Below are 25,722 nucleotides of genomic sequence, written 5' to 3'. Positions count from 1 at the left end.
ACACACAGAGGGTATACTGTCAAAGAACAGATCCACACAGCAAAAGCCACATTGTCTGACAGATAGACAGGATTTTTAAAAGAACAAGAGTCTAAAAGCCTGGCTGCCAGCCCGTAGAGACCGCTCTGCTGCCTACACCGAGCTGGACCAAAGGAGTTTGAACCCACTGACTAACTGACAGTGCCGTTCCTGCAAACCCACCCTTACAGATGGTACTCTTCATGGAAACCAAACAAACAGAAATTTAAATAATTTTTTTTTTTTTTGCTTCTCACCGGTACAAGATATTTCTGGCTGCCATACATGACATACTGTGGGGCCAGACTGTAGATCATGTAGCTGGTGTGTAGGACAATCAGGAGAAGGATCATGCAGAGGAAGAGAAGAGCCTGGGGACAAGTTCTCTTCGGGCGGATTTTGTACAGCTACAACAAAAACAGAAGAGGACGTTATTATGAAGTAAACTTGACACTAGATGGGTAAAATACAAAAATATCAGTTTTTTACGATACCCCGTAACACATTGGATATTTCAAAACCACTGGAGGAAAATGTGAATTAGGGTTAGGGTTGTGTAACTGCTCAGACTTTTACTTTTTTTTTCATTTTATAAGTCAAATTACATGCATTTTAATTGTAATTTTAAAATATACTGTTTTATACTTTCGCTGTCTCTGCATATGAAATGTGCTACACTAATAAAGCTGCCTTGCCTACTTGAACGCAGCAGCACTTCTACGTAAACATTTAAGAGCAGTGCTATAACTCTACTTTATCACAACACTTGAATTCTTGTTTACATCCTGAGTGCATCACAGGTAAATGAAAGATTCAGCTCTCACTAAATAATTCATAGAAATCTGTTTAACATGTACTGTTTGAACCCATTTTGTAAGATTATTGGTTTGTTTGTTGAAGTCTTAATAACGAATGAACTACAGACTTATTAATAAACTGATTGACAATTTATATATATATATATATATATATATATATATATATATATATATATATATATATATATATATATATATATTACAAATGAACCCATGCATGACCCATAGATTTAAAAACTGGGTGTTCTCCTTTAGCGACTCGGATGGATGTCCTATATTTAGGTTTTCTTTCAGTCTCATCTGCAGGTCTATTAGGTAATATCTATTAAAGTGCTACAGGCATCAGTGCTGCAGCATCGTGAAGCTCTCCCCAGACAGTTCAAGTCACGCCGTCCTTGTGTTTCATGACTGTTTTTGTGTTTAAAGTTTTCTGCCAAGTCAGCAAACAAGTTTTTTTCCTCACAAAAGCACACAGCTCGTCACACAGATGACGAGAGAAATGTGTCTCTTTAAACTGCTAAAGATCAATTTCTTATTCTATTTAATAATTACAAACAAGAACAATTCAGATGCATTTCAAAACAAGTGTGTAAGCAAAGATTCTCAGCAGGAGAAATAAAAAGAAATAAATAAGAAAAAGTTAAGGAATAGTCAAAGTTTCAGTTGTACGCTGAGCTGTTAAATTTAGTCTCTAAAAATAACATTTTAATACTAAAAGATTCAAATTTCATGCTCATGCAACTTAGGAGAACAAAAACGTTTAGATTGATGTTGCAAAACATTTTCTAAACATTTACTAGTTTTTGTATCCATTAGGATTTGAGACTGGGTTTTTCACAATAATAACATTTTTTTAAAGTTGATTTAAAGACCAAGATAATGCGTTTTTCAACACATTTGCTGCGGTCTCTAGTATGAATTTATGCCTTGTGAGTCACTCTGTGGAGAAAAAAACTTTGGCGCTACCGTTTCAGGAAATAAAAGTGAGCCAGAGCAGAAGGGAGCTGAAGACGGCAGCTATTTCCTGATATTTGGACATCTCGCCTCTGATTGGCTAACAGCAACATGACTCTACCACTGACTCTGTTTGCTCTGCAACGTTGATGTTTTATCTCCACAAATTACACACGTCTTGAGGAGCTCTGCAGTGTGGTGGAGTTGCTAATGGTTAGCTTCTACTAGCCAAGATGCGCTCTGTTCTTGCCTGGATGCTAAACTAACGACAGCCATTCCCCTCACAAGCCAATGGGTGAGTCCATGAATGTTAATTTTACATTGTGACGTGGCTCTGACTAGCTTTTCTAACTCTTACTATTTTCTACCGATAGCTAATGCAGGAAATAAGGGTAGAAGACTATTTTCACATTCAGCCGGTACGTTAAACTCAAAGTGAATGATCATATTTATAAAATAAATAAAACACATTTTCTCACTGAACCTGCTCTTTAAGGTAAAACAGACATTTGCTTATTTCTTACTTTTATCCAGAAGAACCAGATGCCCAGGTTGCGTATGCCAGCCATGGACGTGAGCACAAAGTACATGGTGATGACCGTAATCAGGATGTAATCCAGTGGAAAAACCTGCAACACCAAGACCAGAGCTCAGTTTCATTCCTTACATGCACAAATCACATAGTTTATTTTTGTTCCAAACATTTAATTATAAACAAATTTTAACAGCATCATTTAATATAGCCTAATGCAATCAGATCTTCTGAGCTGGTAAATGTGTTTCACGTAGTCATTAAACACCACAGTTGATACAGTGTGTGACATAAAAAGGGTCAGACTCAACCTACAGCCCGTTACCTACAAGTTTAACAACCCACTTTTGATGTGAGGCACTTAATTTCTTAAGGACCAGAGTCATGCTTCTAAGCACTGATCTTAGACATTTAATCAATGCAGCTATCTGTGAAGCAATTCTTTATTGGTCTGAGCTGTACGTCATTTTTTTCCCTCTAAATTCTGCAGAGGAATAGAAAGCAAAAACCGAGTTTGTTCTAGTCGATGCTTATGTCCAAGAGCAGGGGCCGAGGGGCAAGACGAGATGATGGTGATTGAATTTTCTGTCAGTGCCAACATCTCACGTATAAAATATTCACTTACTAAATCTTTGGTCATTTGAAAACATTCCAAAAAGTTACGTACATGTGTATTTTAAAAGAATAGGTTAGATCATCTGATGTTGGTTTGTGGGGAAAGGATTTTGATCAACATTAATTATATATTATACAGGGATGTGTATTTTTGAGATTCTGGCGATACGATCACGATACAGGGGAGACAATACGATATATCACGATATATTGCGATACATTCAGTCAGACGTTACAAGCAATTTTTTTACAGAATTTATTGTAAGAATGTTCAATAAACAGTCCAAACTGATACGTAACATGTTTAACATGAGGTATCTGAACCATGATGGAGGGATTTACATTTCAATGGTGGAAACAAAACCCGTTGCACACTGCTGCCAACTAGCGGGTGGCGATTGAATTGCACAAAACAAAAAGAAAATACACATGTTTGCATGTAAATTCTTTCAAGAATTAGATACACGGCTTTTGAAAATCGATGTAATAATCGCAGGAAAAATATCGCGATATATTGCCATATCGATATTTCCGATACACAGCTTTTGAATATCGATATAATATTGGTGGAAAAAATATCACGATGTATTGCCATATCGATATTTTCTTACATCCCTAATATTATATAATTTTTAACAGAACTATAAAAATCTGAGTGAAAGAATTACTTACTAGCTTGAATTGGAAAAGAGTATGACACTACTCAGGTTCTGCCTCAAGTGGAGGACTTTAGGTATCTCTGGGTTTTTTCACAAGTGAGGGAAAGAAGAAGCGCAAGATCGATAGACGGATTGGTGCTGCGTCTGCAGCAAAGCTGGCGTTGTATCGCTTGATCTGTTCTGCCCTCATCTATGGTCACGAGCTTTGGGAAGTGACCAAAAGAACGAGGCTGCAGATAAAAATGGCCAAAAGGAGTTTAATTTGAAGGGTGTCTGGGCTCTACCTCATAGATAGGGTGAGAAGCTCAGACATCTGGGAGGGGGATGCGTCTTAGCTTTGAACAGCATACAGTTCTCCAATAAGTGATTACTTTTTGAACAAAACAAACAGCTGTGGAGACCACTGGATCTGGTCCGGTTTTCAGTTTTAACTCCTGGAACTGTGCTGACATTGGAAGCAAAACTGCTTCCTTTTTTCTTTAGCTTTATAGAACCTGGAAGCTGCTGCCAGGTCGTGAGTCTTGAATGTTGCCAAACACTGGGTCTGACGCTACCGTCACTTGTTTTATTATAAAAGCAACCAGATCAGTGAACACTGCTCTGTTTTATTTAAACTATTGTAATTCTAAATGTATGGTTGCAAAGAAAGTTTATAAAACAGCATTTGTATACTGTGGCATTTGATTTTGAGACCTTTCAAAAAATTGACCAAGAGGTAAGCTCGTCAATCGAGTCACATCTAATGTTTCAACAGCTATCCACCATTTTCTTTGTTCATCTTTTACAGAAACCAACTTCAACAGATCTCAGATGGATATGCATAGAAAGGAAAAAAAAACCTTGTCTACCACCTTCTTGAGCTCGAAGAATAGCACATAAACATGAGATCTTTTTATTTTATTGGCTCAAACAAAAGAGTCAAAAGGCATTATGCTTTATTTAGCCTTTAAACCTGTGTGTTCTTTTTTATGAATGCTTTTTTCAAGGAGACAAAATCACACTGGTTAATTATTCAAATACATGTTGATAGAATTATTCTCTGGTGTAGAGACACAAACCTTTTGTGTACAATGAAGACTGGGTAAATAACACAGAACACATTGATTGCTTTTAGTTTTAGATTTTGAATTTCTTTAAATATTTTTTTAGTTTGCAAAGAATCACAAAAGGTTAAGGATGACATCTTTAGAAAGATAACATTATTTGTTCCTGAATTTCTCAGAACAAAGTCATGGGTTGAGATTCAAAATGTATCATTACATAGACATGCATGCAGAGAGCCCGATAACAATTATGATTCAGAAAGCCTGATAGATTTGTTTATTTAAATATGTTTGTGTCTTTATTTTGATTTCCTTTGTTTTGTTTTTCAACTTTTCTCTCATTTAGGAGATAACCGGTTTGCACAATTCTGAAATGGATGAATAGTTTTCAAAACACATGATTTATAAAACAACCATTAAATTTTTCCTTTTGTCATTATTAAATAAATCAACAAACTCTTCTTTCATCCTTCAATCTAATTTCCGACAAAAGGCTTGTTTCCACTATTGGAGTTCCAGGTAATTTTACCGGATGTTCACACAAGCCGTTTTTACAAAACAATGCCCTCAATTTGCCACAAGGCTGAAACAACATCAGGAAGCCTTAGGTCGTCTATAAGTGATCAGACCTTGGCGGTATTGTAGCACAACTGTGTCTTTTTCACAAAAAAATTAGGTGATGGTGGCATAATGGGGCTGTGGGGGTGGTCCCTGCGCTGCCGCGGACTTCCACTTATTTTGGACATAAAACTTGCTTTTTATTGCGATTAAAGTCATGCTCATTAATTTTCTTAACAAGCCACTTTTTAAGGTGTCTGTCCTCCACAGTCCCTGTGCAGTCTCAGGTGGTCTGAGCTCCAGCTCTAACAGAAAAAAAAAATCCAGGAGCGCTGGATCGCTCCAGATTATCATCTCAGCAGTAACTCCCCATGTCATAATGACATTACACCTCCCTCTGTTGTGCCAAGGCACAATCGCCTTTATGAGAGAGAAAATTATCGCAATATTACTACCAACAAGGCAGAACGAGTGCCGCAAAATCTGTGCATCATCATGCTGACATGACGCATTTATTAGACACACCGTTGCAGAAATATAATGCTGATTTGGTGGACCTTGGCTGCTCTGAAATAATAATCCACGCAAACACACACTTTGGGCCATAGGAGTGGGAGCAGGCTGTCTGGTTGGGGTCTGGGGTGGTGGGATGCTTTGCTCGCCATTGTGCACGGGGTGCCTGCTCATCATCACCCCAGCAGAAAAGGGCTAACTCCGGAAACCGGTGATGGTTGTAGCCTTTGTGCAGCAGTACCGGGACCAGAGTGAATAGGGTGTGTGTGGGGAGCATGAGTGGGTATCTAGTGTTCATTTTTGTAAGTCTTAGGTTGTATGTGTGTGTGAGCATGAGGGAGGGAGTGTGTGACTGTGTCTGTACATGGCTGTATATGTCAGATGGGGTCTTGGACTCAACCCCTCTCCTGGGACTTCTTGTGCAACTACACATCTTCGCCTCCCCTCCCCCTGCCACATTTGGTGTGGAGTATGGTGCCTTGGTCTGCCTGAGTGTTCGCGGCTCTCAGGTCAGGGGGTTTAAGATTTTTGGTGTTTGTCTGATTAATCCCGATGGCTGCCTGGTGGGATCTGGGTCCCTGGGCTGTGTTGGGTCCTCGGCGGGGCTGGTCGCCCCTGGGTCCCAGGTCGCTGGGTTTCGGGCTTGGCTGGCTTGGGGGTGGGAGGCTGCAGGTAGGCCTGTGGGCTTGCTGCCGTTATCTCCCAGGACTCTGCCGGCTGCTGGTTGTGGCCCCCCGGGGCAATCCTCTGCACGTCCCGAGAGGGGTCTGGAGCTTCTCTGGATACAGTCTCCCTGGGGTCCCTGCACTCTGGGACAAATCCTGGATCTCTGGGACTTGGAGCTCCCTCCATCTCCTACACATCTTTGGAGGGCTGATCTGTGGCCCCTCACACTCTCTCTTGGACGCTCCTATAGAGAATCCTTACACATACAAGCGAGTGAACACCCACAGGTGCTCACATGGCGCTCTCTTAAGTATGGACTTGGGCATTTTCAACACGTTTTAAGGCTGTGGTTGGCACTAGATGCACTGTGAGTTATTGCGTGATTGTTCAGCAAAACAATGTCGATTTTATATTTCCTCATCAGGTTGACGCAGTGATAGTTTGATCTTGTTCTGCAGGTCTAGAAGCCGATTCTTGTTCATCATTGATTGTTTATTTTTGTGGAACCCCCCCTCCCCCTTCCTTTTGTCTCTTCCTTTCTCTTTCACCTCTGTTTCCGTGTCTGGTTGAAAATATAAATCATCCAAAAACACTAAGAATTAAGTTTTTAGTATCTGCTCAAGTGGTAGAGTGGGTTGTCCAGTAATGGGAAGGTCACAGGTTTGATCTCTGTTTTGACCAGAGAATGCTGCTGTTGTGTCCTTGGGCAAGACACTTAACGGACCTTGCCTGCTGGTGGTGGTCAGAGGGACTGGTGGTGCCAGTATACGGCAAGCTTCGCCTCTGTCAGTGCGCCTCGGGGCAGCTGAAGGTAAATCACAGCTCATCCCCACCAGCGTGTGAATGGGTAAACTGATTGTGTTGTGAAGTGCCCTGAGGGGTTGTAGTACCCTAATGCCCAGAACACATCAGACGCGGAAGCGCGATGAGGAGCGCTTCTAATCGGCGCCCTTGTTAACCTACGCTCTCAGTCACATCAGCTGCGAAGGCTCGTGCCGTGCAGTGATCGTTTCGGCGTGGGCTCTGATTTTCCTGTTAGCTGGGTCAATTCCCCCAGGACGTCAAACCAAAGCAGAAGAGGCAGGCCGGTAAATGTAACAAAATAAAATAAAATTTTCCAAACAAAACACTGTGATTGATAAATGTGATAATTTTTGTGTATCTAAACAGACTAGAGAGATGAAAATGAACACACGCACACACACACACACGCACGCACGCACACACACACACACACACACACACACACACACACACACACGCACGCACGCACGCACGCACGCACGCACGCACGCACGCACGCACGCACACACACACACACACACACACACACACACAAACACACACACACACACCTGCGGAGAAACATGGTGTTTCATCATTTAGAATGCAGTTTTTACAGCAAAAGATGGATTCAATAAATGTCAACACAAACAAATACACAGCAGCAGGATCAACACAGTTTCTGATATCAACAAGCAGGGCAAACTGGTTACACACACACACATACACACACAAACACACACAGCAAGGGCACGGGGGTTTGGAAAACAGTAGGCGTGAGCAGAAGAGTTGGTTGAAAATTCTTGCCTGATGTGAACAGAGTAATATTTCATGTCTGTGGATACTTTTTGGTTCAGATGAGTAATGTCACCGACTGCCAAAATGGTTGCAACATGCTAAAGTCCTAGAAAAGATCCTGAAAGGGATGTTTTCTGTATAAGGAGGACCAAAAGGACTGAGCCAGCGTAATTTTACCCCCTCCCAGAAATGTTCTGGAACTCATCTAGTGGAAACACAGCTACAGCGGTATTCCTCTTTCTTTTGGATATTTTTAAAGTAAAGTTTATTAACTAAAAACTATTTTTATTTATTGTGATTAAAAATCTGTGCACAGTCATTTTAGATATAAATGTGGGTTTGAGCTGCCTAAAATTAAAGCCATTTTATGTGTGTGTGTGTGCGTGTGTGTGTGTGTGTGTGTGTGTGTGTGTGTGTGTGTGTGTGTGTATGAGAGAGGGAGAGAGAGATGTGGCTACTAAAGCTGAGCTGTAACAAACAGCCTTAAATACCGTGTTACAATTTAAAACTGGATGAGATAAAGCTGCTAATTACACTTCATTCATGGTAATGATGACAGAAACAAGAAAATATGACTTTAACCAAATTCTAATTGAGGATAATTGTTTTTTCTCCACATAAGATTTGAGAGGATACTCACAGGCTGTAAGGCAAGTAGAAGTTCATTCAGCGGATTTGTTAGGTTGGTGCCAAAGATTATGAATCCGTAACTGATTCCCGCAGAGTGGAGGGCTTTATCCAAACTTAAAAGCACAGAGAAATTTAGCATTTCCAACTCTACACATGAATACGCATAAAAATTCCACATATTGTATTTCTTTGACAGAGCTGTTCAATGGGAAGAATTGTGTTCTTGTAATAGAAAATGTGTCTTACTTTGAAATAAACAGGGCAACGATGAACAGCAGAGCAACCAGGATGATGAAAACACCCAGTATGATCTGTAAATAAAGAAGGAAAAACAAGTCGTCTGTGAAATATGTGTCATGCATCACTTGTTTTTTGGTAGGTGTAAAGAAACACTTAAAAACCAACACAAAAGCAGTTTTCATTCAGTCTTAAAAACTGTTAATGAAAATACTTTAAGAAATATATCAATTGTACCATTTATTAAAGACCAAGTTCACTTCTTTTATTTCCACATATTTGCAGTGGACTCTAGTTTAAATTAATGCTTTGAGTCAATCTAAGGGGAGAAAACAAATCTCACGCTCCTGTTTCACAAACTAAAGTGAGCCAGACATGAGGTGAGCTGCAGACAGCAGGATCTGGATTCTTGTTTCCTGATGTTCTGATATCTCTCCTCTGATTGGCTAAAAGCAATGTGACTCTACGACTAACTCAGTTTGCTCTGCAACATTGATGTTTTATCTCCACAAAAAAACAAATCTGAAGGAGTTCTGCCATGTTGTTGAGTTGTTATTGCTAACGGTTAGCTTCTACTAGCCGAGAAGCACTCTGCTCTCTCCTGGATGATAAAGAAACAACAGCCTACCCGTCGCGAGCCAAGATGAGCGAGTCCATGAATGCTAGCTTCATATATGATGCAAATGTCACTGGTTGTTCTAATCCAAGCATTTCCGTGTCTATTCTCTATTGGCGGCTAATGCAGGAAATAAGTAAAAATAATAAAATAAGTAAATAAGTAAAAAACGGCTTCTCTGTGAACTTAGCCTTTAAATCGGGTGTGTGAAAGGTCCAGGACTCGGTCAATTTTTGAACTTCCTATATACAAACGAACGCTTAAAAAGAAAGCATGCATGGCTTTAGTGGAGAATTTATTTTCAAACAGCCTCTAGTGCAGGGTTACTCAAATGTAATGGTCCAAGGGCCACTCAACAAAACGACCTCGAAGAGCGAGGTCCGGTCCGGGGGTACTGTTACATTGTCGGACCAGGGGGGCTGGTTCCCCTCCAGCTTGTCTGTTGGACCAGGTGAGGGGATGCTGATGGTTTTTTACACAAGCCTACAATATAACGGCAACATACATGCACACCAGCGCGGTTCGGGGGCCACAAAGAAGAGGCCCGCGGGCCGCCTATTGAGTATTGCTGCTCTAGTGCAAAAGGTCAAGCAATAATGAGTTTCAGTAAGAGGTGTGACTCTATGGACTAACAGTGTTGACACAAGTGTGTAAATGCGGTGTTTAAAAATATATTTTAATAGTGCCATATACAGGTAGACTTCTGCATCAGTGGAGGGAAACAACAGTACAGAAATAGAAAACAGAGTTGTTTTTTCACCTGTTGTTTCTTCCAGATACTCTGATGATTCCTGAATTTTATTAATGTGGGTTTTCATTTAGGATTTTGGAATAATTTTAAATATTTTGATTATTACTATCGGTAATATTAGGTTTACAAAGGATAAAATATATTTGTGAGAATGGTCGGCATTCAGAAGCTGAAGCTTCAACCTTTTCATAGAGGGTATCTTAGACTATTTAACGTACTTGTTTTGTTGCCATAATTATTTTAACTAGTTTGATTTTTATCTTTGTGCTAATCAATCTGAATTAGCTCAAAAATATTTTTCATTCATCAAATGGGTCAGCAAAACAACCTTTCGGTCAAGTCTTTAGTCAAGGAGGGACCATATGGTACGGAGAGCCTGAGTTTGGCACCGCTGCCTGTGGTGACAGTGGGAAGCAATGGCACAGCCCAACATGGGTAGGTTGTAACCAGATAAGCAAACAGTGGGTTGAAGCCAAAAAGCAATAAATATAATCAAATGCCCGTCTCAGGCAGACCTTTAAAATTAAAATACACAATCAGATTGCAAAAGCTTTCAAATAATCATAGAAACCAACTCCATGACAATAAAATATCAAATTTACTCTCATCACCCATAACGGCCACAGCCTATCTTACTGCATGCAGGAAGACAGATGATAGAGAGAAGAGTGAGAAAATTGAAGGTTTGCTGCATCTAGCATGGTCATCGCAACATTCACTAGCATGATCACGTTGCATGTTATCCTAATACTATAGCTCTTTTTGGCCTGCACTTACCAAATACACACACAATTATTTTATACAACATATAAGCAAGACTGTATGAATACAAAATCTACACAAAAGCCCTTTTCACACAATACATGTGTAATATAGATATCTCCATTAATCAGTTCAAGGACAGTTATGCAGACATTGATCTCGTTTCCATTAATGCTCCTCAAGTTTGATTCAACCAAACCTGTGAAAGGGACAGGAAACGTTCTAGTGCACAGATGGTCTGTATCGAGTCCTAATTAAGATAAACACAGTCTCAGGTTAACAACAAAACATGACAGATCATGTACTTTATTATTTAACTAAAACTGAGCTAACATGCAGAAGCAGCGTGAGAGGAAACACATGTACACCAGACTGAACAAGCCGTAGAACAACCTCGAGTAGAGAAGCAACAATTACTGATCTTTTTTTTTAGTGTTAAAGCGATTAACACATTAAATTTTTGACATGTCTATTAATCCAGTAAAAAGACAATAAAGAAATCGTAAAATCTTGCGGGTTAGTAATTAAAAGTGTGTCTTATAATTGCACCAAAATGCTGGCAGTTTTATAAAGGGACATGTACTTTTTAACAATCGGTGTTCGTCATGTTCAGTAACCCAGCTCACCATGAGGATTAATACAACATGAGCAGAGTGTGCCTGGCAGACAGTGGTGCCACTGAAATCACAATCCCTTCGCTTATCACTCTCCTCCAGTGTCTTAGCATACAGTAAATTAATCTCCCAACTCATTACTGTTCTCATTTAGGTCTGAAGACCGTTATTAGAAGGTGCACCACCTGGTTAAAACCTAGCTGCTTCAGAAACCACTTTTAAATATTGAGATGAGCCACTAGTGAGGTAAAACTGGTAAAGGAATAGGTTAAATGTGCCCCATCACTGAGATAAAAGTGTGATTAAAATAGTACGACCTATCTTAAGAGTGCATGCCTTGGATGAGTCACTACTGAAGGTAAAGCAGCCACACATACCTTTATAAACCGTTTTCATGCAAACTAAAGGTGTGCACCTACGTAGAGCAGCTTGATGACAGCATGAAGAAAGATATCAGTATAACGATGTGAAGAATACAGCAATGAGTCATCATTGTAGCACTTTGGCCTGCCACATGAGCATCTATAAATTAGATCAGCAGCTGCAGAAGGCAGTAAGTGAAAAAAAAAATAATATACGTGTGAGCTGATGCTAACGTTCAGAGAGGAAATATTTGGATTTACAGCTGCATAAACCTGTTGTAAAACATTTGTGTTACACAGAACTTTTAGTTTAGCGGACATTTAGTTTTGAGACTTTCAGTCTTCACCAAATTTAATGTAAAACAATATTTCTCAAAATTGTGGAAAATGTACCGATCCTTGGCTTTCCATCGGAAAGAAGTGAGTGACGTCTACAAAGTGCAATATGCAGTTAATAGCCGCCATTATAGTCAAAGCGGTTGTTGCCACTGGGCGTGCAGCGGCGCATCTTGGACGTGTCCCAGAAGTTTTGTGTTATGGACTGAACTAGGTCAATATTTATGCGCTACGGTTCCACAAAACATCAAGCTCATTAGTTCTGATTGAGCCAGACGAGAAATCGAACACTCAAGTTGTGTAAAGCATCGGGCAAATTTCAAAAGAAAAGACAAAAGATTGTGTTATTACTTGCAACACCTCCTTGGTAGAGGTAAAAAGAAAAGATAATACACCAAACACCTTTTGGATACATGCTGCAGTCTTTCTCCTTGTTATTTGTCGTGTGAACTGACAAAATCATGCACAATCAGCTGTGTGAAACACAGCCAGAAGGAAGGCACGCACCGCTGAGATCGCAGTGAAACCACTTATACATCCAGTAGAAAGCCCGGGTAAAAATACAAAACAATCTGAGACAATCCAAGAATCCTAATTACTTTTGTTCTGGGTCCATCTATACCGAATTGATCCAAACATAAACAAAACATGAACACATTTTCTATTAATTTAGATGTTAATCCCAATGTGTTGGCCCTTTTTTCTGTTCTCTTTCTGATAAGGCAAAGGGCAACCATCCTAATTCAGACTGTGGTTCTACTGGAGCATGCTTGCTCAGGATTTGATGTAATCATCATCAACACAGGTAAACTTTTTACAGTCATTTTATAGTCTACAAATACTTTGAATTTCAACCAGATACCAATTGTATGTGTAGCTTTTCTTTATGTAAAGTCTTTGCTCTGAATTGGTGCTCAATAAATAAATTTAAATATAATTAAATTCAAACTCACATTGCCATTGTTACCCATTTTAACCACCAAGGGAAGTTGTAACGGAGATGCAATGCTTGAAATAGGAATCATGTTTAATCTTTGCATATGAAACCTATAATGAAGCTGGCTGGTGTGATGAAGTGTTGACAGATGGTGTGGGATACAGGTCCATAAGCTCCGATGCAGATAAGTCTATGAACACTTCCTCATCTAATCCAAACAACACTTGAGTTAAAAATGTTAAAGTCGCTGAAACCCAACAGCAACAAAAGAATAACGTCTTAAAAGGTGTGGTTTACTCGTTTATTTTTTCAATACATTTGCAGTGTTCTCTAGTGTAAATCGATGCCTCATGAGTCATTAAAAAATGCTACAATGCTCCTGTTCTAAGATGCAGAAGCTTGCTGCTGAAGAGGTGGGCTGAAAACAGCAGGTTTACTCGTTATTATTAATTATATGCACACGTCTCACTTCTGATTAGTTAACAGAACAGCTTCAGCCTTGTTGCAAAGTTACTATCACCAAGACTCTCCACTCTCGCTCCTTGCTCTAAATAAAGTATTTTTAAAGAAGCCTTTCTGTGGGCGGGAGCGAGCCAGGATGGGTGAGGCCAAGAATGCAAATTCACAGGGTGACGTAAATTTGTGAGGATTTTCAAATCCTAGAATTTCACTGTCTATTTTCTACCAGGAGCTAACGCAGAAGTGACGTGAAGACTGTTTTCATGTTCAGCCTGCATGAAAATGTCAGCGTGACCACATATAAATCATTTTTCAGTCAATCACACCTTTAAGGCTTGATTTCTCATTGACCTAAAACACTAATTAAGGTCAACTACATGTTTGATTTCTAAAAGATTACTTTACAGGACACAGTCATTAGCTACATTTACCGGCGCCAAATTTCCTCTATCCGATTCAAATTTTGGTTGATCGGAAATCCCAAATCTCTGTTTTTATGGACACTAAATGAAATTATCCGATCATGCCAGGAGTTTACACACACCAAGCATTTCATCTAACTAAATAGGTTGAGTATGAGCAAAATTCTCTTTCCCGGAAAAAAATAACTAAGAATAGTAAACAAACATCATCTTGTCCGCATGTGTTTTCCATCGCATTTATTTTCTATTTTTTATTTGACTTACGTTACGTTTGCATTTTTACCTGTATGCTTTCATTTTTACTGATCGCTTTATCTAAGGTACAGGCTCAGCGGTACATAACACTACTACTGCTCCTCCGAAACGGGAGAACAGAGCGGGATAACTTACTAATGATCACCCGCTTCCTGTCCTGAGGGTCTGCAAAGGCAGAAAGATGTCACGCTGAAGTTGCACACATGCGCAGTGGGCATTATTTTATTCCAAGAATCTGAATGAATGTGCATATAGACATCAATCGTAACCACTTCTCTCAATCAGAATGTAATTCAATTCCAATCGGGCCGTATCGGATCAGAATATTCTGACTGACATGTTTACATGAAGAATTTTTGACCTGATAGGGCGTCCATGTAAACATAGCTTTTGTGTCAGAGAAGCAGAAAGCCGTGCAGTTTAAAAGTGTCTGTATTATGCTAATCAATACATTTACCACCGTGTCTTTTATCTCATTCACTGCCAGCCGTTTCCTGATCGCTAAAGGCCTTCGCTGCCAGCGTTTCTCGCCGTTTTTACTGTTTTTTTTAAGAGTCACAGAACGTTGAGCGCTAGGATGATGTCGACGCCAAAACAACCAAAACAAAGAGGAGACTCACCTCTTACATCAGGAAGAATTTGTGTGTTTCGAGCGTTATCCGTTCTTTCATGATCCGTTGTCAAATTATGATTGGTAGACGCTTTTCCGGTTCGCGCCTCACTTTTTTTTTTTTACAGGAACGGCCCAAAACGATCTCCTAACACATGGATTTTCTGCTTCCTGATCATGTGAAGTGTGACTTATACAGATGAAAATCAGCTTCATAGCTGAGATGTTTGTTCTCTCGGCGCGGGGGCTCGTTCCGATGCCCAAACAGTAAAAAAAATGCAAATGACGACTTTAACCGTCATTGGCAGTGAATGAGTTAAGAACTGGACCTGTGCAGTTGTGCAAACTGAAATCCTAAGCTAGCAATGATTCCAAACCATTTTTTTCCTCAAATGAGTTCATTTATACATTGTAATTTTCAGTTCTTTGAAAATATACGGTAGGGCTGCACAATATATCGAAAAATTATCGTCATCACGATAACAGGACGTGCGATAGGCCCATCGCAAAACACGGCAAAAACAGCGATAAATGTTTGGTTCAAACATTTCCATCCGTGTCATACATCAGCCGTTTGTAAACCAGCTCTGTTTTTTACGCGGAAGTATTATTTGACCAATCAAATGTAGTCCCTCTGATATGCGGCCAATCAGATGGTTCCGTACACATAATACGCCCGCCCCCTACATAGACCCTTTTGGAAAGCAACACCCGAACAGAGTTAGCGGCGCTGTTCCCTTGTTCGTCATGCTGGCTCAGAGCAACGAATGCACTTTGTGCTGATGTTTCTGGATTCAGCGCTGCTTTCAAACGTGAACGTGAGTCCGCTCGGTGTCGTTAATCATTTTTACCGGGCTGACTCCGACATGTGCCGGTGAACCAACCCACCTTCATGTCGCTAGTGTTAGCCCCAGGCTCCGGTTAGCTTCCAACTAAAAGGCTACAGCACTCTCCTCCCAGTCCCACCCTGTTAAAGTCGGCCTGGAAAAGTTCCCCCACTCATCAAAGTGATTTTTCAATTATGAGCTTTTATAACCTTGTTATTCAGGATAGTTGATTTGCTGCTGCACATAAGCTGTCAGTCAGAAGCTCTGCTAGCCGGTTGTTTTAGTTCAACTTGTTAGCTTGTTATCAGAATCATAGTTGCAGTTTCATCATCTGAGCTGCTTTTTAAGATCTAGGTAAACTTGTTCAATTTGGGGTTAAAAACAAACGTTTTCACATATTTTCCATGTAGTTTTTTTGCCAGTTCCTCTTCTGAAAGGTAGACAATTGTTTTTCTCTTTCCCTCAAAAAATCTTGATATTCTCCTAGTTTGGCCCAGCACAGATCACTTCCCATTTACAGCAAAAGCCTTATATCATAACCACATAAGTGGAGAAAATGCTCAGTAGCAATGAGAGAATTTGCTGTTGCATTTAAGTGATGTTAACTATTATTTAACATTTAAAGTAATTTTCAGATTTTTTTTTAAATTTATTCTAAAAACCCTGGTAAGGGATGTTTTCTGTATTTGGAGCATCAGAAAAAGTTTTATGGTGGAGGTGATGTTTTAAAGTCACTGAGAAACTGCATGCATGCAGTTTGTTGTTTTGCTGCTAAAACAGTAGCAGGTGCAGCTGCATACTTTGCAATAAAAATGTTATGTTGTAATGGAATTCATGCATTAGTTTTTGTTTGCTTTGAGCCCAGAGCAGACGTCACACGCCAGACAACATCAACACTGCATACTTTAGTATTTGTTCATTTATCGTGAGTAATATCGATATCGCAATATTAAGCACTGTTATCGAATATTGCAGGTTTTCCTAATATCGTGCAGCCCTAATATATGGTGTATTTGCAAACCGAAATGTATGTAAAAATGTGAAGAAAAATAAAGCATAACAAAAAAAAAAAAGATTCCAAACCACTAACAGAAGATATTTTGTATGACTTCTTCTCTCTGACACCTATCCTTCAGGGAAATGTTGAAATAATAATATTAGGACTGCACTAGTAAGGTCCAGATATTAGCAGATCAACTCCAGAAAGGGAAAGAATAAAGACAGGGTTGAGGGTAGCTTGGCATACCCCTTGGGAAGTACGAGATCCTGTCTGAGAAATGCAGAACTCCCTTAGAGACTTCAGAGTAAATCAGGTGAAGAGACTTCCAGTGGGAATCCTGTATATATGTGATGGTGTGAAGTAGAGCTGAAAGTTAATCTAGAACAGTCCAGATCAGAACTTGAGCACAATCAGTTCAACAGAAGTACTTTTTAATTATTCAAATGTTAACGTTAAATAGTCACAATGGATACATCATTTACTTCTGTGAATGGGAGCCACTTCCATTACGGAGACTCACCTTTAGAGGTCTGAGAGCAGTGCCAAGTTTGGTGCAGCAGTTCCTCTCTGCAATGTCCAGGTGTCTCCCCCGGCGTCGGAGGAGCTGGAGTTTGTTCTCTAGCTCCTCCAGGTTGCGTCTGTCCTTTGAAGACAGAGGACGTCCATCTTTACACTGGCAAGAAAACCAGCAGAAACCAAAGAAGTCAATGTATGTTCGATAAAGTCCTGCACCTGTACTTATGAAGGGACAGGTCTGGTGGATTTATGAGGATTTTTAAATTTATAGAAAAAAAGAAAAAGAAAACATGACATTCAAAAAGGTATTTTGACTTATGTGTGTTCATAAATAAGAAGGTCAGGGTTATTTTTATGACATGCATGATCTAGTAACTCATTATAAGTGATAACCTTTAAAGCGGCAAAAGCAAGTGTGGAAAACAAGCTAGCTAAAACACGTTTGTTTATGAGTCCTAACAATGTTGTAACATAGCTCAGATAAAGAAAAGACTAAATAATTAAAGTCGTTCTCTGGTATTTGTCTAGGAATCTTTGCTAATAACACAATTCAGACCAAAACCAACTATTGGGCCATCCGGATGTCCGTCTGGTCAAACACTTTCGCACTTCCCTGCATCCTCCTCTAAAAACACACTCATAAATTTAGCAACAGAGCACCACTGGTGTGAGAGGTTCTCTGCTCAATAATATCAGAGGAGGAGACACAGCAGACTTCTACCACGTCAACTTTAGGACAAACTACCAGAGCCCCAAAAAGAAAAACACCCTTTGAAGTCACAGACAACAAAAGGCATTTGGGCCTAGAAAACGGTGACTGTGTTTAGAGCTCTCTCGTTTCCTCTGGCTGTTGAGTTTCTGGCTCCGACAGATGTGGCCCGTGGAAGATACCCGACGCAAGGGGTGAGTGTTCCGTGAGCATGTTTGTGTTTAAAAGCTAGCTTGTTTTGTAGAGTTGCTATTGTAGCATTAAAAAATATATAAATAAATAAATAAAAATTATATATCTTATTTTTGTTTTCATATCTTAATGCAACTCCTTGTCTGATTTAAGAGCTGCTTAGTAAATAAAACTACCCCAACATCAAACATAAAGATAGTATTCATTAGTTTCAAGCCGCATGTGACATTTTAATGCTAAATCATGACTAATTTATGGTTGACTTGTGAAAAATTGTCACTTTTTTAGGCCCATGTGCCCTGCAACAGCTTCATGTCCTTTAGTGGCTCACCTTGGATTTCAGATTTTCTATCTGATGCTCAACTTCATCAATGTCCTCTGTGTTCTCCAGGCGTTCATATACGACACTGCGTGTGCCTTTTATCAGATTCAAAGGCATGACAGACATTCCATATGCCTGCAAGATAAAGCAAAACGACTATAATCACACGTCGTCAGAGCAGGATGGCACGTGCAGGCGTCTACACATGCCCACACCAGCCGGATGGCATCACATTGTGGAACATGACAAGAGTTAAGTAGCAAACACACATGCACACACACACACAGCTCCTGCACTCTGAGGCCATGTCATTTTAGTGGGGGTGGGGGTGGGGGGTTAGTTAAATGGTGGAATCTATAATTGTGCAGAGGTTTATTGAAGAATTTGCTGCAACCATTTTGTGTGGCTATCACTACCTTATATCACCCCAATGCTTTTACAGCAAAACAGTGCCCCCATGTGACAGCAATATCATCCAAAAGACACTACAACAAACATTTTAGAAGGTTAAATCTGGGTAGGAGGTGGGAGTATCAAGGTATCCTTATATAACCAGATTTAAATTAACATTTAACACTTTGTTTTCCTTTTCTTTACTTTGATGGGAACGGCGTCGGGGAACAAGCCCAAACAGTGGCACACAACCAGACAGGGTGAGAGGCAGTAATAGGATATGTAGAGAATTTGAAAGCTTTGAGCTGACCGGTCTTCAATCATGCGTATGGATGTTTGAACCTTTATGGAGAAAAAAAAATGAAGGGCATATTTAAAAACAGGAAGCCGGCCAAACTATAAAAGTGACAGTGAAAGCAACAAGCCAATGCTTTTACAGTTCCGTGTCCCTTTCACAAACTTTCAGAAGTGTTGTTTTATGAGTACATAATAAAACAAAGGAGTCCTCTGTTCAAAGATCCCCGTCAAATTCATCCCTGCCAAAATATGCCACACTCCTTCTCCCACTTCTCAACTGGAGAAACTGATTTTTTCTTTCTTTCTTTCTTTTGGTAAAACAACTTTTACCACTTTCTGAGCGTTAGGCTAGCATTAAGAGAGCCGCATGGGATACAAAGTCAGGCTACACTATTATTAGTCTCTGCTGTGGATCTCCGCTACGGGCGAGTGTCGCCTCCTGCAATGAATCATGGAGCTCTTAGGGCCAAAGCATGTCCCGAATATCAAATACACTCATAAAAGGAAAACCTGTCCCAGATCCCAGGAGGGACATTTCCCTTCCCCTTCCCCTGAAATGTGGAACTACACAAGAGAAATAGAAAATAACTTCTGCCGGAGTTTACATTTTTAGTCCCCATATAATGATGCATGCTCATTAAGTTTATTTTAAAACCAACAACGGTCAATGATGACCAGGAATAGCTGAGAGTGGACTCCATGCGAGTCTGGATGAAATCACAGAGAGATTCCTTTGCCGAGTGGGTAAAGGGCGAGCCGACTGGTGTCTCACACAAACACCCTCTTTGTTGCCTGAAAGGGTGAAGCCAAAACGGGGAGGAAACAAAGTGACCTCAACCCTCGTCACTCTCCAGGTACATCCCACATCACAATAGTAGGAGTATAGCTTTTAAAACACCTGTAACCTGAGTTTACAATGTTTCCCCTGCATCTTGCATACAGGTGGAACTGGGAAAGTGAGAATATCATCAAATGTTGATTTATTTGAGTAATTTCCCTTTAAAGGTGAAACAAACATATGAGATTACATGTAATGTGAGCCTCTTCAAGCCTTTATTGGTTAAGTGTGATGATTACGGCTTACAGCTTGTGAAAACCCCAAATTTAAAATCTCAGACAATTAGAAAATTGTGAAAAGGTTCAATGTTCTAGACTCAAAGTGTCACACTCTAATCAGCTAATTAAGCCAAAACACTTGCAAAGGGTTCATGCGCCTTTAAATGGTCTCTTAGTCAAAGTTGAACTTTTAAGGACATTACTAAAAATTCAAGCACTTTGAAAAACTTGAAAAATGCACAATAAAAGTACTTCAAGCACCTGTGAGAAGCCCGCCAAACGATCAACAATCTAAAATAAGCCAATGAGATTGAAGTTCAGATCATGTAGGACTCTTCAAGCGGAACATTCCAGACAGACTCACATCTGAATTGCTTGAAAAATCATTTTCAAAAGTGAAATTTTGTAATTGAGATGCAGCAGTGCAGGAATTTCTTCCAACCTCTCGCAGAATAAGACTAAACTATGATTAGGCCTACAAACATGCACCGGCTCTATCGAGACATCAATGCCACCTCACAGAGTACTAGCTCAATCATCGGACTTCAGATTTTTCAGATCCTGGGCTGTGTATTGAAATATTTGAAGAATAATGAGATGAAGAACATTTTTATTCATTTAGTAAAGAATCACAAAATTACTAGAGAGCTGTGCTGCTGCTCAAAATTAAATATGAAACACAAAGATGAGTAACAGGTGCTATTACACTCTGCACAGCACATTTAGTTTCATATCCGGGTACTTCGGACTGCCAAACTTCTTCAGACCCTTTAAGATGAGAAGAAATCTGTCAATCATCATCCTCAGCAGGCACATCCCAAGGATTTCGGAACAGAAAACAGCAGAAAGCTACACTAGTGCTGTGTGGAGATAAAGCCACAGGCTGCATAACTGCTGCTAACAGAACCCGTCGGCAGCATTTCAAAAAGTTAATCAAGCTTTGCAGTTGCACGTTGGTAGATGTGATAAATCACACAGATCTCTGCAAATTTGGGGAGACAACCACCAGGAAGAGTTTTTCATTATTAGAGGATTGAGCAAATACAGTAAATAAAAGGATACAGAGTGTTTTCTGCAGTCTGCCACTGTAAAAAAGACGGGGCAGCCACTGTTGTTCCCTAAAGGGCTCATTCCTCCAACTGACTCCAACAAAACAAGAAGATCAAAAACAAGGACACAGTGGGAGTTTTGATTTCCACAGAGTCCATAGCAACGCCGGTCAGAGCAAATCTGAGCACAGTACCGCCATCCAATTGAACTAGGTAATTATCCACTATACTGAGAACACTGAGGGGCATGCCAAAACATTGGATAAACCTCCTGCTGAGAGGGATTGTATGTCCTAAATGGAGATTGGTTCTACAATTTACTTGACTTGTTTGTGTATTATTCATTAAGAGCTCCATGTCCACTTCACGTGTAATTTGTCAAATGAAACTCTTTCAGCTCAACAAAAACAGGATAGATTGAGGTTGGCTGTCACTTTTGCTCTCGTTCGCAGCTCTGAGCTCTTAGATTGTTTTCTTTCACCTCCCTTTATTTGGTATCTTTCTGCAGTAGGCACCATTATGCACTATGCACCTCTGACACCAGCACCACCAGCTTCAGGGAATATTCACAGTCTAGTTACGAAGATAACAGCCATGAAAAATGGACACCATTAACCAGTCAATTTTATTTTGATCGGGGAAGTTTAAAAACCTGCAGAATTCTAAGGGGATCAAAATACAGACATGTATTAATGGACACCAAAGTAGATCTCTCTTCATATATATATATATATATATATATATAGACAGCAGATAAGTGGCTGATAAGCCTGTGAGGAGAACCCATACATCACCAAAAGCCTCAAGTGCTCAAGTAAAACGACAGCAGTCGGGGCAATTTGAGCAATTGATTGTCAGAGATATAAAATCACAAAGAGCTGCTGTTACCAACCATCAGTCCCTCTCTAGATACATCACTACAAAGATGGAAAATATTTATACGTACTCATGTTTAGTGCACATATTACAAAAATGGCATGATCAACTATAAGACAATTATTAAATCATACTTTGAAAAAAATGTATCGTCAAGATTTCTTTTGCCACAAAGATTTTTTAAGCTACCAACGATGTCCAGTGGCTCCCAGTGGTTTGCTGTAATGGCCCCACACACACACCCACACCCACACCCACACCCCCACCCACCCACACACACACACACACGTGACTTCAACGATAAAACAAACTGCTAGTTGGATCCAACTCACCGTGTACGTGATGACTGCTAACATGCCAATTAGGGTCAAGGAGCTGATGGAGAAAGATAAAGCTGGCAGACCGTCTGTAATAAAAATGAAAGGAAAAAAGGTTAGCGGTTTCACCTAAACTTTCAAAAAAAAGTATCAGTATTTGTGCTAAATATGAAGACATCAGGAGCCTACTTTGAATTGCAATCTGAGCATATTTCAATCAACTTCTCTTTATTTTTGATGGTAAACACAATCATCTGTAATGGTTGCAGCATTCAGAAACTGAGATGCAAAAAGACCTTCACAACTTCTAAGTTTTATAGAACTATGGCAATCATCTCAATGAACAGCTCATAATTAAAATAAACTGTTTAATTTAGGGATGTTTGATATTATCAGTCTACCACATACCGGCCAATATCAGCAGGAAAATGTAATACCGGAAAATATCGGCATCAGTTTTCAGTCTTTTGATAACATATTTACATTGCATACACATATTACACATCAAACTCTTCAGCTACTTCTCCTCTCCCTCGAAATGTCAAAATATGACAGGTCTGAGGTCTAGTTTTTGAGATATTTGAGGGTTTTTTGGCACAACTTGTGAAGTAGAAATTTGCTTATTGTAGAACCCAGGTTTGCTTTTCTTAACTTAAGAACTTTATACATGTTTCATCACCATAACTGCTATAAACAGAAAGTGAAAAAATACATTAACTAACACAAACATCTTAGCTTTGTGCTTAGGGAGAAGGAGAATCTGCTGCTTTTGGAGACAAAATAAATATGGGCCTTTTTCTTTTATTAACTTAAACGGAAGTAGTTGTCATTTTGCACTGAAATTTTTAAAATTTAAAGAGCAAGTCAACCCCTACCAGAGTCTAACTCCACTCTCACTTCATGTTTGAAAAATGCAACAAATGCTGTTGGCTGGCAGACCGAGAAGGCGGAGCCGCTAACAAATACACACACAGGCTCACGACCGCATTGTGACATCATAATGTACCAGTTTACATCACAGCATACCTCTTAGCCAATAGCGGTGGCAGATTTAAATTAAAATACAATGCAGAGTTTTTACCTGACAACGGCACAACACTGACAGTTTTAGGCAGAATATTTAAATTTTAACTAAGATGCACTGAACTACACGTGTCTGCAGCACGATTAGACACTTGTTTGTTTAGTTTATCAGCAAAAAAAAGTTTATTTGGGGGTGACTTGCTCTTTAAGAATGGATGATAAGAGATATGTGATGTTAGTAACCTAAACTGTTCTTTTTCTTTATTTTATGAGGGGGGACCATGCGTATATTGGTATCGGTTTATATCAGTACTGGACCTCCTAAGACCTGCCAGAGATGTGATTTAAAGGCACTATAAGGAAGTTTGACAGCCAAAACATGTATAGAAATAATAAATTTCTTCTTCATACATTCTCCTGCAATGCCCTGGTCCTGTAGAATGAGCCCTGGCATTTTTACTGTGATTGCCTGTTTTTCTGTAAAATCACAGAAAAAGAGAGATGCTCGGGTCGAGCAGGCTGCTTCATGCGCGTTCACGCTCAGGCATAGCCCGTAGCATTTGCTATCAGTAGCTTTAGCAGCAGAGAGTGAGGTAGTGCCAACTCAGCGACTTTGTCGCTGTTCCTAGAACCTAGTGATGAACCTAGCTACATTTCTGAGGACCCTTAGCTACTTTCTTCTAGATATTTCCTGCAAATTAGCAACAAAATAGCCATTTTCGCTCCGAACCACTCTTTGGACTGACGTTGTTCCAGCTGTCATCAAGGATATAAACGTTACAGATACAATGAACGTCAGTAGCACTTTAGATCACCTAGTAAAATGTCTGACTCTCATGCAGAAGACCTGGGTTTGATTGTTGGTGTGAACATAGGTTATTTGGAGTTTCTTTTTTGGTATATATTTTTTTACAGTAATAAGACGCCCAAATTTTTATTTGAGACTTGCCGAAAGGCATTGAATTCACGGATATAAAAGATTTGGGTTCAACTTTTATTTTGGAACAATTTTTCAAGCAAGGGAAGGGAATGATCTGAGCATGCAGGAAGACTGACCCATCATAAACCTTTGTCGGCTGTGCTGGAGAGAAAGGTACAGAATCAAATTATTTAATTAATTAGCTGCGTGTTCTCCTGTCCTCTGGGCCACACACACACACACACACACACACACACACACACACACACACACACACACACACACACACACACACACACACACACACACACACACACACACACTGCATGTTCGGCCGGCCGAAGAGAAAGTGCAGCTGCAGAGACAGAGGCACATTATTTTTAATAATTTCCTATGTTCTTCTGTCCTCCGGTCCACACACACACACAACTGTCTCAATTGTCATTTTCGTTAAGGAGTGTGCACGTACAGCATGCGCGCCTCGTGCACGAGCCTACTATTGAAGCTGCTGTTACACTTTTGGCCTGAGGGGGCAATCGCGAGCATAAAAATTCAAAAGTCCAAAAAGTCCCTTTAAAAGAAAAAATACATCTATTACAGAGTAGTCTACTCTCATTAACGGAAACAAAACTGCAGATATTAAAATAAAAGGAAAATTTAATTAAAATTACAAATTTGTCAAATTTCCTATAAAAAAAGAAAGAAAACAACATCTTTTAAGTCAATATCAGGTGCCTATAAATAATAACAAAAAGGTCTGAGGGGAAGATGATAACATTTTAAAAGCGCAAGGCGCCGATGTCCACATATGTGGACACAGAGCTCTAGGAGGTCAAAGGAGGAAAACAATCTTTTATAGAGTGACTCTCAAGATAAAACACACGAGGCGCTTCACAAATACAATAACAAATTATTTAAATGTAAATTATGAGTTTGCAATACCGGTATATCTGTTTTATCTATGAGACACAAAATACTGTAATTCACATAGAACAACTGTTATCACAGCATTGACAACAGAAAGAACAATCAACAAACTAATGTGAGGAGAGATATTCTAAATAGAGAATTAAGAATTATAAAAAGCCAAAAAGCTTTAGTCATGATCACTTTAGTCAAATTGTAATGGCCTGTAGTCTCACACATGTTTAGAGCTGCAATTTCAGGTTGCTGTGGTAACCTGGAGTAAATAACTTTAATGATCAGTGAAATTATCCCTCCAATCTCTCAAAGCTAACATGGAGTTTATCGAATGACTAATGGGCTACGCACCTGATG

The 25,722-nt window shown here is 39.7% G+C and overlaps 1 protein-coding gene across 2 annotated transcripts in view; it reads right to left on the bottom strand.

The window, feature by feature from the left end:
* Positions 1-25,722, bottom strand: part of lmbrd1 (LMBR1 domain containing 1) — a 95,752-nt gene that overhangs the window by 27,102 nt on the left and 42,928 nt on the right. For both annotated transcript variants that reach the window (XM_054750143.2, XM_054750144.2), the window contains exons 7-13: positions 22,518-22,591; positions 18,524-18,649; positions 17,296-17,448; positions 8,834-8,898; positions 8,598-8,700; positions 2,315-2,419; positions 276-425 (exon numbers count right to left, since the gene is read on the bottom strand). In XM_054750143.2, the coding sequence (XP_054606118.2) occupies positions 276-425; positions 2,315-2,419; positions 8,598-8,700; positions 8,834-8,898; positions 17,296-17,448; positions 18,524-18,649; positions 22,518-22,591 (776 nt within the window). The remainder of the gene's footprint in view (positions 1-275; positions 426-2,314; positions 2,420-8,597; positions 8,701-8,833; positions 8,899-17,295; positions 17,449-18,523; positions 18,650-22,517; positions 22,592-25,722) is intronic.

The sequence above is a fragment of the Nothobranchius furzeri genome, chromosome 12 (assembly GCF_043380555.1).
Source record: "Nothobranchius furzeri strain GRZ-AD chromosome 12, NfurGRZ-RIMD1, whole genome shotgun sequence".
Taxonomy (NCBI): Eukaryota; Metazoa; Chordata; class Actinopteri; order Cyprinodontiformes; family Nothobranchiidae; genus Nothobranchius; species Nothobranchius furzeri.
The sequence above is the reverse complement of the archived record's forward strand: the minus strand, read 5'-3'. Positions and strand labels throughout refer to the sequence as shown.